General features: G+C 37.8%; 1 protein-coding gene across 2 annotated transcripts in view; it reads left to right on the top strand.

Annotated features, from left to right (window-relative positions):
- The first annotated feature begins 13,963 nt into the window (after nt 1-13,963).
- CAPS2 (calcyphosine 2) overlaps nt 13,964-18,867 on the top strand; it is a 40,578-nt gene continuing 35,674 nt past the window's right edge. The window contains exons 1-2 of one of the 2 annotated variants that reach the window (XM_036930833.2): nt 13,964-14,086; nt 16,714-16,823. In XM_036930833.2, coding sequence (XP_036786728.2) covers nt 16,743-16,823 — 81 coding nt within the window. In that variant the 5' untranslated portion in view covers nt 13,964-14,086; nt 16,714-16,742. The other variant, XM_036930834.2, reaches the window with a different exon arrangement.

The raw sequence follows: 18,867 nt of genomic DNA, 5'->3' as shown, positions 1-18,867 counted from the left end.
GTCTATCATGTAAACTAATTATGTATTTCTTTATCACATTAATTGCTTCCTGACATTATACTATTAATGTTCTGCTTGTAGCCTCCATTACATTATAACCTTCACTAAATTCTTTACCTCATTGCTGTATCTGCAGCACCTACAGAAAATACTGAATGCTTATGCCCTCAATAAATATTTGTAGTATGACTTAATGAAACATTCTTTAACTTTTTAATAATGTTGCATAAAATTTGTTAGCTTCTTCAGAAACTACATCTCATTGGTCATATGCATACTATGTAATAAATACATATTTTATATTTATGCATACAAATATTTTAATAAGTAATATTTTAGATAAATAATAGCTCAATAAATATTTTAGAGTCAATTATTTAAATGCAGTACTGGGTTGGCTTATATATTTTACTTTTTTAAGATTGGATATATTTGCAGATAGGTGTGCAATGGATGTTTGTTGAGCTTCTAATGCAAATTATTTTGGAACTTCAAGTTATATAGGCTAATATTTGGCTAATACAGTTTCATTTTGTGTTCAAAGAAATTAATTGGCTGGATTAACAACAGAACTTTATTAATTAATTGTTTTTAAAATTGGCAAAAAAGTACAATTTATAGAACAACACAACCCAAAATTGTTGCTTTTGCAATATATATTTTAACACAATGTCTGGATTATATAAATGTGTTTTTAAAACCATGTTCCTAAATGGCTTCAAGATCTATATCCAGAAATACTGAAGGAATTTACATATATTAAGCTTAACTGCCAGGAATAGGTAAAAATATGCCCTAATGCTTTTTTATTGAATATCTATTTGTGGAATGGGAAAGGTTAGTTGGAACTAGGATTTTTTAAGTTCTTTGATAACTTTTGAAAAGTTGAAGTTTAGGATTCTCAAGATGGTGGCATGAGTAGGGTGGTGGAAATCTCCTCCTAAAACCATACATATTTTGAAAATACAGAAAACACAACTATTCCTAAAACAGTGACCAGAAGGTACAGTACACAAGCCAAGCAACATCTGCGAGAAACCAACATCTCATGGAAAAGGATAAGATACAAAGTCATGACCTGACAGGACCCAAGTACTCCCCCCACACCAGCTCACTTGTGGGAGGAAAAGAATCAGAATGGGGAGGGAGCAGAAGTGCAGGACTGCTAAATAACCAGCCCTAGTAATCTGCACTGGGAGCACAGACATACATTGCATGGTGCATTGGATATTAGAGAAATAGAAAAGGAAAATCCAAGATTAAGAATGTGAACAGGTTCCCACAGCCAGCTACCCTGGGAAAAAAGAAAAGCAGGCATTTTAAAAGTCTTAAAGGGACAAGGGTTTAACAGGTGGACAAAATCATCCTGGCACACTCAACCCAGCAGTCTTGGAACTTTAAGGAACTTCAGGCACCCTAGACCCCTGAGTGGCAGTGCAGCTCTGAAACCCCTCACAGCAATAAGCAACTTGCTGTTTCTTTCCCCCGCTGACAGCACTGCAAGCAAACCAGCTGACCCGCCATTGCTGCAGACTAACCGGGGAGCAGCCCCACCTACAGCAACCACACAGCTTAACACAGAGGCTTCTCCCTGTGCACAGTTGACTGGCACAGACAATGGAGACCATCACAGAGTCCAGGAAGCATGAACGGGCTCTGTTCTCACAGCAGAACAAGTGTCACTTGACTGTGATCCCTGCCAGTGCCCTAGGCCATTCCGAGGGCTGCCCCACCCATGGCAGCTCAGGGTATTAATGCAGAGGCTGCTTCCTGTGCATGGTTGACTAGCACAGACAGTAAAGATGGGCATAGACATGGGGAGGAACAAAAGGGCTTTGCTCTGGTGGCAGAATACACACTGCTGGCCTATGACCCTCTCCATTGTCCTAGGCCATCTTGAAGGCTGCTCCACCCATGGCAGTTTAGGGGATAACTCAGAGGCTGCTACCTATGTGCAGTTAACCAGAACAGACAGAGGAGACAGGCAAGGTGACCGGCAAGCAGGAAGGTACTTTGTTCTCCCAGGTGACACATGCACCACTTGCCAGTGACCACTCCCATTGCCATGAAAAGACAGAAGAAACTTGTTCAGTCCAAAAATCCCTCAAACACCAGAGAGAAGGCTTCGTAAGAGTGAAATCAATAACCTTCCTGGAAAAGAATTCAAAATAAAAGTCATAAGCATGCTGATGAGCTACAGAGAAATATTCAAGAGCTAAAGGATGAATTCAGGAGGGAGATAACAGAAACAAAACAAACAATGGAAGGATTTAAGAGCAGACAGGATGAGGTGAAAGAGACTGTTAATGGAATAGAAATCAGAGAACACAAATACAGAGAAGCTGAGGCAGAGAGATATAAAAGGATCTCTAGGAATGAAAAATATTAGGAGAACTGTGGAACCAATCCAAATGGAAGAATATTTGCATTATAGGAGTACTAGAAGAAGAATAAAGAGAAAAATGGATAGAAGTACTTTTGAACAAATAATAGACGAAAAATTCCCCAATCTGGGGGAGGAAATAGTCTCTCAGACCATGGAAGAGCACAGATATCCCAACACAAGGGACCCAAGGAGGACACCAAAACATATAATAATTAAAGTGGCAAAAATCAAAAACAAGGAAAGAGTATTCAAAGCAGCCAGAGAGAGAAAAAAGATCACAAGAAAGGCAAACCCATCAGGCTATCATCAGATTTCTCAGCAGAATCCTTACAGGCCAGAAGGGAATGGCATGATATATTTAATGCAATGAAACAGAAGGGCCTAGAACAAAGAGTACTGTATTGAGCAAGATTATCATTTAACTTTGGAGGAGGAATTAAACAATTCCAGATGCAAAAGTTGAGGGAATTTACCTCCCACAAACAATCTCTACAGTGTAATTTAAAGGGACTGCACTGGATGGCAATATGCCTAAGGCATAATACCTCTCACCAGAGAAAATGAAATCACAGCAAAGGAAGTAGACCAACCAAATACTAACTAAATGCAAAATAAAATCAGCTATCCACAAAATCAGTCAAGAGAAACACAAAGAGTACAGAATAAAACATTAAACATATAAAGAGTGGAGGTGGAAGATAAAGAAGAGAGAGAAGTAAAGAATCATCCAACTGTGTTTATGATGGCATAGAAAGTGAGTTAAGTTAGATGGTTAGATAGAAAAGTAGCTGCCATTGAACCAGTGGTAACCACAAATCCAAAGCCTGCAATGGCAATAAGTATATATCAATCAATCATCACCCTAAATGTAAATGGACTGAATGCACCAATCAAAAGACAGAGTTAAAAATGGATAAAAAATCAAGACCCATCTATATGCTGCCTACAAGAGACTCAATTCAAACCCAAAGACATACACAGGCTAAAAGTGAAGGGATGTAAAAATATATTTCATGAAAACAATAGGGAGCAAAAAGCAGGTGTTGCAGTACAACTATCAGACAAAATAGACTGCAAAACAAAGAAAGTAACAAGAGATAAAGAAAGACATTACATAATGATAAAGTGGTCAGTCCAACAAGAGGATATAACCATTATAAATATCTATGCACCCAACACAGGATCACCTACATATTTGAAACAAATACTAGCAGAACTAAAGGAGGAAATAGAATGCAATGCATTCATTTTAGGAGACTTACACACACCTCTCACTCCAAAGGACAGATCAACCAGACAGAAAATATGTAAGGACACAGAGGCACTGAACAATACATTAGAACAGATGGACCTAACAGACATCTATAGAACATTAAACCCCAAAGTAGCAGAATACACATTTTTCTCAAGTACACATGGAACATTTTCCAGAATAGATCATATGCTAGGCCACAAAAAGAGCCTCAGTAAATTCAAACAGACTGAAATTGTACCAACAACTTCTCATGTCACAAAGGTATAAAACTAGAAATAAATGGTACAAAGAAAATAAAAAAGGCTGACAAACACATGGAGGCTTAAAAACATGGTCCTAAATAATCAATGGATCAATGACCAAATTAAATCAGACATCAGGCAATATATAGAGACAAATGAAAACAACAACACAATGCCCCAACTTTGTAGGGACTCAGTGAATGCAGTTCTAAGAGGAAAGTATATAGCAATCCAGGCCTATTTAAAGAAAGAAGAATAATCCCAAAAGAAAAGTCTAAATTCACAATTATTGAAACTGGAAAAAGAAGAACAAATGAGGCTCTTAGTCAGCAGAAGGGGGGGTATAATAAAGATCATAGAAGAAATAAACAAAATTGACAAGAATAAAACAATAGAAAAAATTAATGAAACCAAGAGCTGCTCCTTTGAGAAAATAAACAAAATAGATAAACCCCTAGGCAGACTTATTAAGAAAAAAAGAGAATCTACAGACATAAGCAGAATCAGGAATGAGAAAGGAAAAATCATGATGGACACAACAAAATTACAAAGAATTATTAGAGAATACTATGAAAATCTATATGCTAACAAACTGGATAACCTAGAAGAAATGGACAACTTTCTAGAAAAATACAATTCTTCCAAGACTGACCCAGGAAGAAAAGAAAATCTAAACAGACCAATTACCACCAATGAAGTTGAATCGATAATCAAAAAATTACCAAAGAACAAAATCCCTGGACCAGAAGAATTCACCGCTGTATTTTATCAGACATTTGGAGAAGACATAATACCCATTCTCCTTAAAGTTTTCCAAAAAACAGAAGAGGAGGGAATAGGATTCATCCCAGGGATGCAAGGATGGTACAACATTCAAAAATCCATCAACATCATCCATCACATTAACAAAAAGAAGGACAAAAAAACACATGATCATCTCCATAGATGTTGAAAAGCAATTGACAAAATTCAACATCCATTTATGATAAAAACTCTCAACAAAATGGGTATACAGGGCAAGTACCTCAACATAATAAAGGCCAAATATGACAAATGCACAGCCAGCATCATACTTAGCAAGAAGCTGAAAGATTTTCACCTAAGGTCGGGAACAAGAAAAGGATGCCGACTCTCCCTGCTTTTATTCAACATAGTACTGGAAGTCCTATCTATGGCAATCAGACACCACAAAGAAATACAAAGCTTCCAGATTGGTAAGAAAGAAGCCAAACTGTCACTGTTTGCAGATGACCTGATATTGTACATAAGAAACCCTTCAGAATCCACTCCAAAACTACTAGATCTAATAATTGAATTGAGCAAAGTTGCAGGATACAAAATTAATATGCAGAAATCTGTTGCTTTCCTATATACTAATGATGAACTAGCAGAAAGAGAAATCAGGAAAGCAATACCATTCACAATTGCATCAAAAAGAGTAAAATACCTAGGAATAAAACTAACCAAGGAAGTGAAAGACTTATACCCTGAAAACTATACGAAACTCTTAAGAGAAATTAAAGATGATACTAATAAATAGAAATTCATCCCATGCTCATGGATAGGAAGAATTCATATTGTCAAAATGGTCATCTTGCCTAAAGCAATCTATAGATTCAATGCAATCCCTATCAAAATACCAACAGCATTCTTCAATGAACTGGCACAAATAGTTCTAAAATTTATATGGAATCACAAAAAAACCCAAATAGCCAAAACAATCCCGAGAAGGAATAATAAAGTTGGAGGGATCTCACTTCCCAACTTGAAGTTCTACTACCAAGCCCCAGTAATCAAGACATTTTGAAACTGGCACAAGAACAGACCCACAGACCAGTGGAACAGAATAGATAGTCCAGATATTAACCCATGCATAATGGTCAATTAATATATGACAAAGGATCCATGGACATATAATGGGGAAATGACAGCCTCTTCAACAGCTGGTGTTGGGAAAACTGGACAGCTACATGTAAGAGAATGAAACTGGATCATTGTCTAACCCCATACACCAAAGTAAATTCTAAATGGATCAAAGACCTTAATGTAAGCCATGAAACCATAAAACTCTTATAAAAAAAGATAGGCAAAAATCTCTTGGACATGAACATGAGCAACTTCTTCATGAACATATCTCCCCAGGCAAGGGAAACAAAAGCAAAAATTAACAAGTGGGACTATATCAAGCTGAAAAGCTTCTGTACAGCAAAGGACAACACCAATAGAACAAAAAAAGCATCCTACAGTATGGGAAAATATATTCGTAAATGACTGATCCGATAAAGGGTTGACTTCCAAAATATATAAAGAGCTCATGCACCTCAACAAACAAAAAGCAAATAATACAATTAAAAAATGGCCAGAGGGGAGATGGAGCCAAGATGGTGGCTTGAGTAGAGCAATGGAAATCTCCTCCCAAAATCATATATATTTTTAAAAATACAACTAATACAACTATTCCTAAAAGAGAGACCAGAAGACACAGGACAACAGCCAGACTACATCCACACCTGCGAGAAATCAGCACCTTTAAAAGGGGGTAAGACACAAGCAGCAGCCCGAGCATGCCTCACCCCAGCTCCTGGCCGGAGGAGAGGAGTCAGAGCGGGGAGGGAGAGGGAACCCAGGACTGCTAAATACCCAGCCCCAGCCATCGGCACCAGAGCACAGACATACAGTGTGTGGGGTGTTGGATACTAGGGAAACAGGACAGTAAGAACTGTAAGCAGTTCCATGCAGCTGGTGCCCCCGAGACAAAGAAAAGCGAGTGCTTTTTGAAAGTCTTAAAAGGACAGGGACCCCACAGCTGGACGGAAGTGTCCCAGGACACTTAGCCAAGCAGCTAGGAATCCCAGGGAACACTGGGCACACTAACCCCCTGGGCAGCAGCGCAGCTCAGAGACCCCTCACAGCAATAAACAGCCTCCAGCCTGTCTCCTCTCCAAAATGGCTCCACCATATTGGAGCAGGGGAGTGAGACCGGCCACTCCCATAGCAACCATGGAGCTTAACTCCACAGTGGCCAGGCAAGAATCAGAGGCCCCATCTGCGTGCCATTGCCCAACACAAGCTGCTAGAGGTCGCTATTCTCCCAAGAGAGGAAGCACACAAACCAGCAAGAAGGGACATTCTCCCAGCCAACACACAGCGCCAGCCACACACAACTACCTCTATTGCCATGAAAAGGCAAAAGAATGTGATACAGACCAAAATCACAGAGTCAACCCCAGAGAAGGAGACAGACCTAACCAATCTTCCTGAAAAAGAATTCAAAATGAAGTTCATAATCATGCTGATGGAGGTGCAGAGAAATATGCTACAGCTAAGGGATGACATCTGGAGGGAGATTACAGAAATGAAACAATCTCTGGAAGGATTTATAATCAGAATGGATCAGATGCAAGAGGCCATTGATGGAATAGAAACCAGAGAACAGGAACGCATAGAAACTGAAGCAGAGAGAGATAAAAGGATCTCCAGGAATGAAACAATATTAAGAGAACTGTGTAACCAATCCAAAAGGAACAATATCCACATTATAGGGGTACCAGAAGAAGAAGAAGAGAGAAAAAGGGATAGAAAGTGCATTTGAAGAAATAATTGCTGAAAACTTCCCCAAACTGGGGGAGGAAATAATCAATCAGACCACAGAAGTACACAGAACTCCCAACAGAAGGGACACAAGGAGGACAACACCAAGACACATAATAATTAAAATGGCAAAGATCAAGGACAAGGACAGAGTTTTAAAGGCAGCTAGAGAGAGGAAAAAAGGTCACCTACAAAGGAAAACCCACCAGGCTATCATCAGACTTCTCAACAGAAACCTTAAAGGCCAGAAGAGAATGGCATGATATATTTAATGCAATGAAACAGAAGGGACTTGAACCATGAAAACTCTATCCAGCAAGACTATCACTTAAATATGAAGGAGGGATTCAACAATTCCCAAACAAGCAAAACTTGAGGGAATTTGCCTCCCACAAACCACCAATCAACTATCCACAAAAGCAGTTAAAGGAAACACAAAAGAGCACAGAATAAAACAACCAACATATAAAGAATGGAGGAGGAGGAATAAGAAGGGAGAGAAATAAAGAATCACCAGACAGTATTTACAACAGCTCAATAAGAGAATTAAGTTAGACAGTAAGATACTAAAGAAGATTACCTGGAACCTTTGGTAACCACGAAACTAAAGCCTGCAATGGCAATAAGTACATATCTTTCAATAATCACCCTAAATGTAAGTGGAATGAATGCACCAATCAAAAGACACAGAGTAATAGAATGGATAAAAACGCAAGACCCATCTATATGCTGCTTACAAGAGAATCACCTCAAACCCAAAGACATGTACAGACTAAAAGTCAAGGGATGGAAAAAGATATTTCATGCAAACAACAGGGAGAAAAAAGTAGGTGTTGCAGTACTAGTATCAGACAATATAGACTTCAAAACAAAGTAACAAGAGATAAAGAAGCACATTACATAAGGATAAAGGGCTCAGTCCAACAAGAGGTTATAACCATTATAAACATATATGCACCCAACAAAAGAGCACCAGCATATGTGAAACAAATACTAACAGAAGTAAAGGACAAAATAGAATATAAAATGCATTCATTTTAGGAGACTTCAACACTCCATTCACTCCAAAGGATAGATCCAACAGACATAAAATTAGTAAGGACACGGAAGCACTGAACAACACACTAGAACAGATGGACCTAATAGACATCGACAGAACTCTACATGAAAAAGCAACAGGATACATATTCTTCTAAAGTGCACATGGAACATTCTCCAGAATGGACCAAATACTAGGCCACAAAAAGAGCCTCAGGAAATTCAAAAAGACTGAAATTCTACCAACCAACTTTTCAGACCACAAAGGCATAAAACTAGAAATAAATTGTACAAAGAAAACAAAAAGACTCACAAACACATGGAGGCTAAACAACATGCTCCTAAATAATCAATGGATCAATGAAATTAAAATAGAGATCAAGGAATATATGGAAACAAATGACAACAACAACACAAAGCCCCAACTTCTGTGGGACATAGCAAAAGCAATCTCAAGAGGAAAGTATATAGCAATTCAGGCATACATAAAGAAGGAAGAACAATCCCAAATGAATACTCTAACATCACAATTATTGAAATTGGAAAAAGAAGAACAAATGAAGCCTAAAGTTAGCAGAAGGAGGGACATAATAAAGATCAGAAAAGAAATAAATAAAATTGAGAAGAATAAAATAATAGAAGAAATCAACGAAACCAAGAGGTGGTTCTTTGAGAAAATAAACAAAATAGATAAGCCTCTAGCCAAACTTATAAAGAGAAAAAGAGAATCAACACACATCAACAGAATCAAAAACAAGAAAGGAAAAATCACAACAGACTTCACAGAAATACAAAGAATTATTAGAGAATACTATGAAAACCTGTATGCTAACAAGCTGGAAAAACTAGAAGAAATGGATAACTTCCTAGAAAAATACAACCTTCCAAGACTGAACAAGGAAGAAAGAGAAAATTTAAACAAACCAATTATGAGCAAAGAACAAAACCCCTGCGCCAGATGGATTTACCTCGGAATTTTATCAGACATTTGGATAAGACATAATACCCATTCTCCTTAAAGTTTTCCAAAAAATAGAAGAGGAGGGAATATTCCCAAACTCATTCTATGAAGCCAACATCACCCTAATACCAAAATCAGGCAAAGACCCCACCAAAAAAGAAAATTACAGACCAATATCCTTGATGAACGTAGATGCAAAAATACTCAATAAAATATTAGCAAACCGAATTCAAAAATATATCAAAAGGATCATACACCACGACCAAGTGGGATTCATCCCAGGGAAGCAAGGATGGTACAACATTCGAAAATCCACCAACATCATCCACCACATAAATAAAAACATGGACAAAAAATACATGATCATCTCCATAGATGCTAAAAAATCATTCAACAAAATTCAACATCCATTCATGATAAAAACTCTCAGCAAAATGGGTATAGAGGCCAAGCACCTCAACATAATAAAGGCCATATATCATAAACCCACAGCTAACATCATATTGAACAGAGAGAAGATGGAAGCTTTTCCTCTGAGATCGGGAACTAGACAGGGATGCCCACTCTCCCCACTGTTATTCAACATAGTACTGGAGGTCCTAGCCATGGCAATTAGACAAAACAAAGAAATACAAGGAATCCAGATTGGTAAAGAAGAAGTTGCACTGTCACTATTTGCAGATGACATGATATTGTACATAAAAAACCCTAAAGACTCCACTCCAAAACTACTGGAACTGATATTGGAATACAGCAAAGTTGCAGGATACAAAATTAACACACAGAAATCTGTGGCTTTCCTATACACTAACAATGAGCCAATAGAAAGAGAAATCAGGAAAACAATTCCGTTCACAACAGCATCAAAAAGAATTAAATACCTAGGAATAAATCTAACCAAAGAAGTGAAAGACCTATACCCTGAAAACTATAAGACACTTAAGAGAAATTAAAGAGGACACTAACAAATGGAAACTCATCCCACTCTCTTGGCTAGGAAGAATTAATATCGTCAAAATGGCCATCTGGCCCAAAGCAATATACAGATTTGATGCAATCCCTATCAAATTACCAACAACATTCTTCAACGAACTGGAACAAATAGTTCAAAAATTCATATGGAAACACCAAAGACCCCGAATAGCCAAAGCAATCCTGAGAAGGAAGAATGAAGTTGCGGGGATCTCACTCCCCAACTTCAAGCTCTACTACAAAGTCATAGAAATCAAGACAATTTGGTACTGGCAGAAGAATAGAGTGACAGACCAGTGGAACAGAATAGAGACTCCAGACATTAACCCAAACATATATGGTCAATTAATATATGATAAAGGAGCCATGGACATACAATGGGGAAATGACAGTCTCTTCAACAGATGGTGCTGGCAAAATTGGACAGCTACATGTAAGAGAATGAAACTGGATCACTGTCTAACCCCATGCACAAAGTAAATTCGAAATGGATCAAAGACCTGAATGTAAGTCATGAAACCATAAAACTCTTAGAGAAAAACATAGGCAAAAATCTCTTGGACATAAACTTGAGTGACTTCTTCATGAACATATCTCCCCAGGCAAGGAAAACAAAAGCAAAAATGAACAAGTGGGACTACATCAAGCTGAAAAGCTTCTTTACAGCAAAGGAAACCATCAATAGAACAAAAAGGTATGCTACAGTATGGAGAATATATTCATAAATGACTGATCCGATAAAGGCTTGACATCCAAAATTTATAAACAGCTCATGTACCTCAACAAACAAAAAGCAAATAATCCAATTAAATATGGGCAGAGGAGCTGAACAGACAGTTCTCCAAAGAAGAAATTCAGATGGCCAACAGACACATGAAAAGATGCTCCACATCACTAGTTATCAGAGAAATGCAAATTAAAACCACAATGAGATATCACCTCACACCAGTAAGGATGGCTACCATCCAAAAGACAAACAACAACAAATGTTGGTGAGGTTATGGAGAAAGGTGAAACCTCCTACACTGCTGGTGGGAATATAAATTAGTTCAACCATTGTGGAAAGCAGTATTTAGGTTCCTCAAAATGCTCCAAATAGACATACCATTTGACCCAGGAATTCCACTTCTAGGAATTTACCCTAAGAATTCAGCCACCCAGTTTGAAAAAGACATATGCACTCCTATGTTTATCGCAGCACTATTTACAATAGCCAAGAAATGGAAGCAACCTTAGTGTCCATCAGTAGATGAATGGATAAAGAAGATGTGGTACATACACACAATGGAATATTATTCAGCCATAAGAAGAAAACAAATCCTACCATTTGCAACAACATGGATGGAGCTAGCGGGTATTATGCTCAGTGGAATAAGCCAAGCGGAGAAAGACAAATACCAAATCATTTCATTCATATGTGAAGTATAAGAACAAAGAAAAACTGAAGGAACAAAACAGCAGCAGAATCACAGAACCCAGGAATGGACTAACAGTTACCAAAGAGAAAGGGACTGGGGAGAATGGGAGTGAAGGGAGGGATAAACGCCGGGAAGAAGAAAGGGGGTATTACGATTAGCATGTATAATGTGCAGGGGGAAAATGGGGAGGGCTGTACAACTCAGAGAAGACAAGTAATGATTCTACAACATCTTACTACGCTGATGGACAGTGTTGTAATGGGGTTTGTGGGGAGGACTTGGTGAAGTGGGGACCCTAGTAAAGATAATGTTCTTCATGTTAGTGTAGATTAATGATAACAACAAAAAGAATGGTCAGAGGAACTGTACAGACAGTTCTCCAAAGAAGAAATTCAGATGGCCAACAGGCACATGAAAAGATGCTCCACGTTGCTAATCGCCAGAGAAATACAAATTAAAACCACAATGAGATATCACCTCACACCAGTTAGGATGGCCACTGTCCAAAAGACAAACAACAACAAAGGTTGGTGATGATGTGGAGAAAGGGGAATCCTCCTATACTTTTGGGAGGCATGTAAATTATTTCAACCATTGTGTAAAGCAGTATGGAGGTTCTTCAAAAAACTCAAAATAGAAACCCCATTTGACCCAGGAATTCCACTCCTAGGATTTTATCCTAAGATTGCAGGAGCTCAGTGTGAAAAAGACAGATGCACCCCTATGTTTATTGCAGCACTATTTACAATTCCCAAGAAATGGAAGCAACCTAAGTGTCCATCAGTAGATGAATGGATAAAGAAGATGTGATACATACACACAATGGAATAGTATTCAGCCATAAGAAGAAAACAAATCCTACCACTTGCAACAACATGGATGGAGCTAGAGGGTATTGTGCTCAGTGAAATAAGCCTGATGGAAAAAGACAAGTACCAAATGATTTCACTCATATGTGGAGTATAAGAACAAAGAAAAAAACTGAAGGAACCAAACAGCAGCAGACTCACAAAACCCAAGAATGGACTAACAATTACCAAAGGGAAAGGGACTGGGGAGGAAGGGTTGGAAGAGCTGGATAAGGGGAAAAAGGGGCATTATGATTAGCACACATAATGTAGTGGGAGGGGGGCGCAGGGAAGGCGGTATAACAGAGAAGACGAGTAGTGACTCTATAGCATCTTACTATGCTGATGGACAGTGACTGTAATGGGTATGTGGTGGGGACTTGATAACTGGGGGAGTCTAGTAACCACAATGTTGCTCATGTAATTGTAGATTAATGATACCAAAAAAAAACCATTGAAGTTTAGTGTTTTGTTTCCTTTTTTTTTCAGTTTATTTTTGCTTTTCTTTCTGTGGGTGGGGTAATGGATGGGTGAATTTTATGAAATACAAGGAAGAAGTAGGAATGATTACCTTCTATCCACTGACTTCATCTTTTTTTATACTTTAAAAATGTGCTTGCTTTTTTGCTCCAAAACTGGCTCCAACCTGAAAGTTTAGATACATATATTTTAATAGAAGCTAATTCTGAGAAGACACATGATTCTGTGCGAAGAGAACTGGATTAGTCTTCAGAAGATCTTTTTTCTAACAGTCTTCTGATACTTAGCTCTGTAAATCAGGAAAGTTACAGCCTATTAGAGTGGCATGGAACTTAAGAAATGATCTCAAATCAGATATTTCCTTTTATTGATGAGTTGATGCCTAAAGACACTGTAAGGAATAAAATGAAGAAGAATAAAATGGACGTTTCCTTATTGATAGGCCTGTTTTTGTTTCACTAAATCAATATTTTAATTTATAATCTATGTCTAGCTATATATGTAATTATATGATCATATATATGTATATGTGTGTATGTGCACATTTAGAGTAATATCAATATCTCTGTATAATACTATGCTGCAATCTTTTAAAATAATTGTAAGTTCCTTGAGAACGGGCATTACAGCATATTCTTAAAATTTTTTCCACCTCAAAACATCAACCAGGAGCTGAATACCCAGTATACGCTGTATCAAATATTAAATGGAATTTACTTGATTGAAGAATTGCACAACCGCGCCGTGGATCCGCTCCCGGCTTTGGTTGTCTCCCTGCACAGAGCTCAGACGGGTGAGTCCGCTCCGACTCCCCGCCAGGATTCAGAAGCGCCGGAGCTGGTCCCCGGAGGAGGCTTGGAGACAGTTGCAAACATTCATCACCTCCGGTGTTCCGGTGAGTGCCTCCGCGGGGTGGCGGGGCGACCGCAGGGTGCGCTGGACAGGAGGAGGAACGGCCCACACAACCCAGGGGGACACGGGAGGAGCGAGGGCCTCCGGAGGACGACCGGGTCCCTGGAAGCGCGGGAGGGTCTGGAGGCCCGGCCCCTGGGCTCCTGTTGCCAGGCAACCTACGGAAGCGGCCGGGGCGGCGGAGCCTGGCCAGGGGCTGCGCCCCTCCCGCCCGTCCTGTCTGCAGGGGTCTCGGAAGGGCTGTGGGTGAGGTCGCTCCAGTTTATACCTTTTCCAGTCCTCCCGGGGGGACCTGGTCTTCACCCAGCTTGTCGGGTTAGGCAGCTTGGCTGAACCTTGTGCCCCACCTTAGTCCCTTAATCCCAGATAGGCAGAGCTCTAAAATAACTCTGAACTGATTGAATTCCCTTATTGAACAAATACTTACTAAATTTTTATTTATACTTTCTAAATGTTTATAAAGTTTATGAAATTTGATCCGCTTTATTGTGATGATTTATTGCAGTGGTCTGGAACCAATGCCCCAGTATCTTCACGGTATGCCTGTATCTGCTGTATTAAGAGCATGAGATACCAAACAAACTTTGTGGTCTTGACAGTTTATTAGGGAGTCACAAGTACGAGCTACTTGTAGTGAAAAGTGGTGACCCTCATGCCTGTACAGGGCTAGGAGGACCTGGAAATTTGAGGGTTTATTTGTGTTGTTTTTATTATGTGAGAAAGAATTACAGTGATCTATAGTGATTTGAAGTGGCTATCGTAGTTTTTAAGATATAAATAATTGTGTGAAGTATAAATTAGGCTAATGTGTGGAGAAAATCACTTAGCTGATTACTCAGCATCCCTGTCTCAGCTGGGGGTTCTTGCCCATTAATTGCCCCAGGAATACTACAGCTTCTGTGCTGTGATTAAAAGCAAACCACCCCCTTTCCCCACACCAAATCAATAACAACTTTTAAAAAATTGCTTCATGGCAAAAGATATCTCTGAAAAGAAAGCCATCTGCTGGCACTGTAGAAGCACTTCCAAATTAAACGATTTGTTAAGTTTTTCAGAATGTGTCTTCTGTTGGTTGGTAAAAAATGTACTTACTTGACTTTTATAGAATTCTAGACTTAGGATATAAAGCTTTTAGTGGTGGGGGAGTTTTGTAAATGGGGTGAAGGGAATCATATATGCAAATTAGTAAGGAACTGGGGTATCTCTAAAGAGGATTTCATTGGGCATAAAATAAAATTACATTTTAATAATAATGACGATGGCTACAGTGTATTGAGTGTTAACCATGTCTGACATGATAACAGAGGGGTGACAGGGGTGCTAACATTCACTCATTTTACATGTTAGAAATATTGGCTCAGAAATTAAGTTCTTAGCCATTATGGGGAGGTGTCTAAAATGAGAATTTTAGTATTAGTCTATTTGATTCCTATATGGTACTATGTCATGCTCTCTTTCCTTAAAAAGTACACTATTAAAATAAATGCAAGTCTAATAATAGAAAAAGAAAGTATTGTGATAACTATACTTAACTCTGGTGAGTATTTCATGGTGTACACAGTTGTTGAGTCACTATATGTCGCGTACACCTGAAACCAATATAATACTGTATATTCACTATACTTCAACAAAAAATAAGAAAAGGAAAGTATGAATTAATCATTTAAAACAGATGTACCCTTGCTAACAGAAGGTTGAAGAGTAAAATATACAAAATTTGGATGACTGAGATACCCCTCTGCTTTTTTATTTTTCTTTGCAAGTTATTTTCAACATTTTCTTGCAAGCATTTTTACCTATCACCTCATAATTACTAACTGAACCATTCATTCCATTTTATACTTTGTATTAGATAAAGGATACTATTTGCTAAAAATATTTTCATCAGCCTACTGTGGCAAAATCAAAACTCACAAAAGTTTAGGAAAAGAGTAAAAAAAATAAATTACTATCACTTCATGGTAGAGAAGTGTTACATGCACTCGCTTCCTATTGCTGCTGTAAAAAATTACCACAAACTTAGTGGTTTAAATAACAAATTCATTATTTTATGGCTCTAGAGGTTAGAAGTTCAAAATGATTCCTACAGGGCTAAAATCAGGATGTCAGTAGGGCTGGTTTCTTCTGAAGGCTCCAGGGATGAATCCACCTCGTGCCTCTTCCAGCTTCTGGAGTCTGCTCATTACCTTTTTCTCCATTTTCAAAGACAGCTGTGTAGCATCTTCGCCCCTCTCTGACCTGTGCTTCCATCCTTACATCTTTCTCCCTCTTAGCATCCTGCCTCCCTTGTATGAGGACGCTGGTGATTATACTGGACCCACCAGATAATCCAGGAAAATCTATCTCCAAATCTCAAGAACCTTAATTTAATTACATCTGAAAAGGCCTTTTTGTCCTGTAAGGTAACATGATTAGGATACAGAAACTTGTTGGAGCAGGGTGTGAGGGGTGGGAACACTATTCAGACTACTTTTTCCTCACAAAAAGTTGACTGTGGTGAAAAAAGTGATTAAACACATGATTTCTTTCTATATGGTAGTATTGTGCAATTTGTATGGCATATTTAAAATTAGAGTGAAAATTATCGTATTTATTTTATCTTTTTCAAAGTCTACAGCATGATAAATACATGAATTTGAATGGATTTAGAGGTTAAAGGAGTTTCTGCTTCTCCTGTGAGTCAAATTCAGCCATTCTCTGGAAGAAAGAACCCGCTACAGGTATGTATGCTATATAATTTTCCTCCTGTAGGATGACTCATTAAATAATTTGCTGGCTCCTTTCTTCATGTTTTTATGACTGCTTGTACTCATAAATGTTAAGGATCAATATTTCTTAGAGTTGAAGAACTGAATGACCAAAGTTGAAGATAATCACTACTTGAAAGTTGGTCACTGCTTGAATTTGTTTTATTTTTAAAACTTAACTTATTACTGTTTTCTTCTTACTACTTTAAAAATTACATATGTCCACAGAAGATGTAAAAAGAGTAGAAAGAAGAAGAAAACATCAATATATATTTTGTGTCAGATAGCAGGAGAATCTGGGCTCCTATTATTAGGACTTGTGTTCTTCTCAACCATTATAGTATCACTGTTGTACATGTCATTGATTAAGTTAAGTGTTAAGTTTAAAGCTACCATGTCCCTGTATTACTACAGAATTGGGTAAATATAAATTTTAGTTTAGAAATACATAAAAGTGATGTATATTCCCTTGCTATTCTTATTATTCCAAATATTGAATGGCTACTGTTGGTCAGTCACCATGATAAATGTTTCAATAGTTTATATCACTTAATTCTTCCAACTGACCTTCGCAGTAAGTATAATATTAACCTGCTTTAGACAGAGAAAAACTGAGGCTCCTAGAGATTAAGTGACTTGCCAGGATTTTGAACTCCAGTTCTGACTTCAAGATCTGTACTCTTACTCTGCTTTCAGTGATGTCCCTTATGTGAATGAGTTAGTGATTTGAGGTTCTTATGGTTCACAATAAATCTGAATTATGTGATAATTTGGATCAGAGCAGCCTTCTGCCTAGTCAAAATGCCAAATACAGTATTATAGCTTTTCCCAGTGATTGTTTGGTTATATTATGGAGGCTTCAACTGTTGCCATGATTGTTAGGAAAGATTCAAGGTTTAAGTTTTTTAAAACAGGATTTCTGTAATTACCTCTTTCTGCCCAAATATCTTCCTTTAAAATCATAATGCCTTAGGTGTTCTATCAGGAAGATCCAGCTAGTGGTGGAGTCTGGGAGCAAGTTTATGTTTGTCTTAGAACTCTTCTTCCCTAATTAAAATTCTTCCTAGATATCTAGGTTATTGTCTCTTAAAGTTTGTCAGCAAAATATCAATATTGTAGTTATCACCTACCATTTCTGGAGTGTTCTAAAAGCTAGAATTAGAAGTGAGAAATGATACATAACTCTTTTTTTAAAAATAATGGTATTTAATAGTTCAATTATTACAAATACCAACAACTGATAAGTATGTTTAGGAGATAAGACTATAAAAAGTTGTTCAACCCTGCTGGTAATCACTGGAATGAAAATTAACGTAATGATATATCTTTATGCCTCTATTAGATGCAAAACATAATATTGAGAATACTCAGAACTAGAGTTGGTGCATAGTAAACTGGTACCACATATTTGGAAATGAGATTGGCAACGTTTTTTGAGCTACAAAAATTTGTAAAGGATTTGATGCAAATAGTTCCATTACTAGAAATCTGTTCTAAGAAAATAATCCAAAATATGGAAAAAGCCAAATGAAAAAACAGTATTTCTTTAAGTACTTTTTTTAAATAGTAAAAAAAAAATTACTGAAACATATGTAGCAATTGAGAAATATTAGATAAATTATGATACAACCTTTAGATGGAACATTAGGTAGACATAAAAATAATTTTAAGAAGTAACATAGAAATACCTTATAATAAAAAGTAAGAAAGATAATATACATATAATTAAAAATTTGCCTAAATCTATAGTGTATGACACCAAGAGTGAACTCTGATGTAATTTATGAATTTTAGGTGATAATGATGTAAGAAGTTAGGTTCATCCATTGTAATGTACCACTTTGGTGTGGGATGCTGATAATGGGAAGGCAATGCCTCTGTGGGGTCAGGGCCTCTTTTCACATTCTGAAAACCCAACTGCAGTGTGGGAAGGGGATTTTCACCCATCTTCAACAAGAATGCTCTGACACCAGCTGGGTGTCCTTCCTTCAATTCAACTCAGTTCAACTGAATTCTG

The sequence above is a fragment of the Manis pentadactyla genome, chromosome 10 (genome assembly GCF_030020395.1).
Source record: "Manis pentadactyla isolate mManPen7 chromosome 10, mManPen7.hap1, whole genome shotgun sequence".
NCBI classification, from domain to species: Eukaryota; Metazoa; Chordata; class Mammalia; order Pholidota; family Manidae; genus Manis; species Manis pentadactyla.
This window is presented reverse-complemented; position numbering and strand designations above follow the sequence as displayed.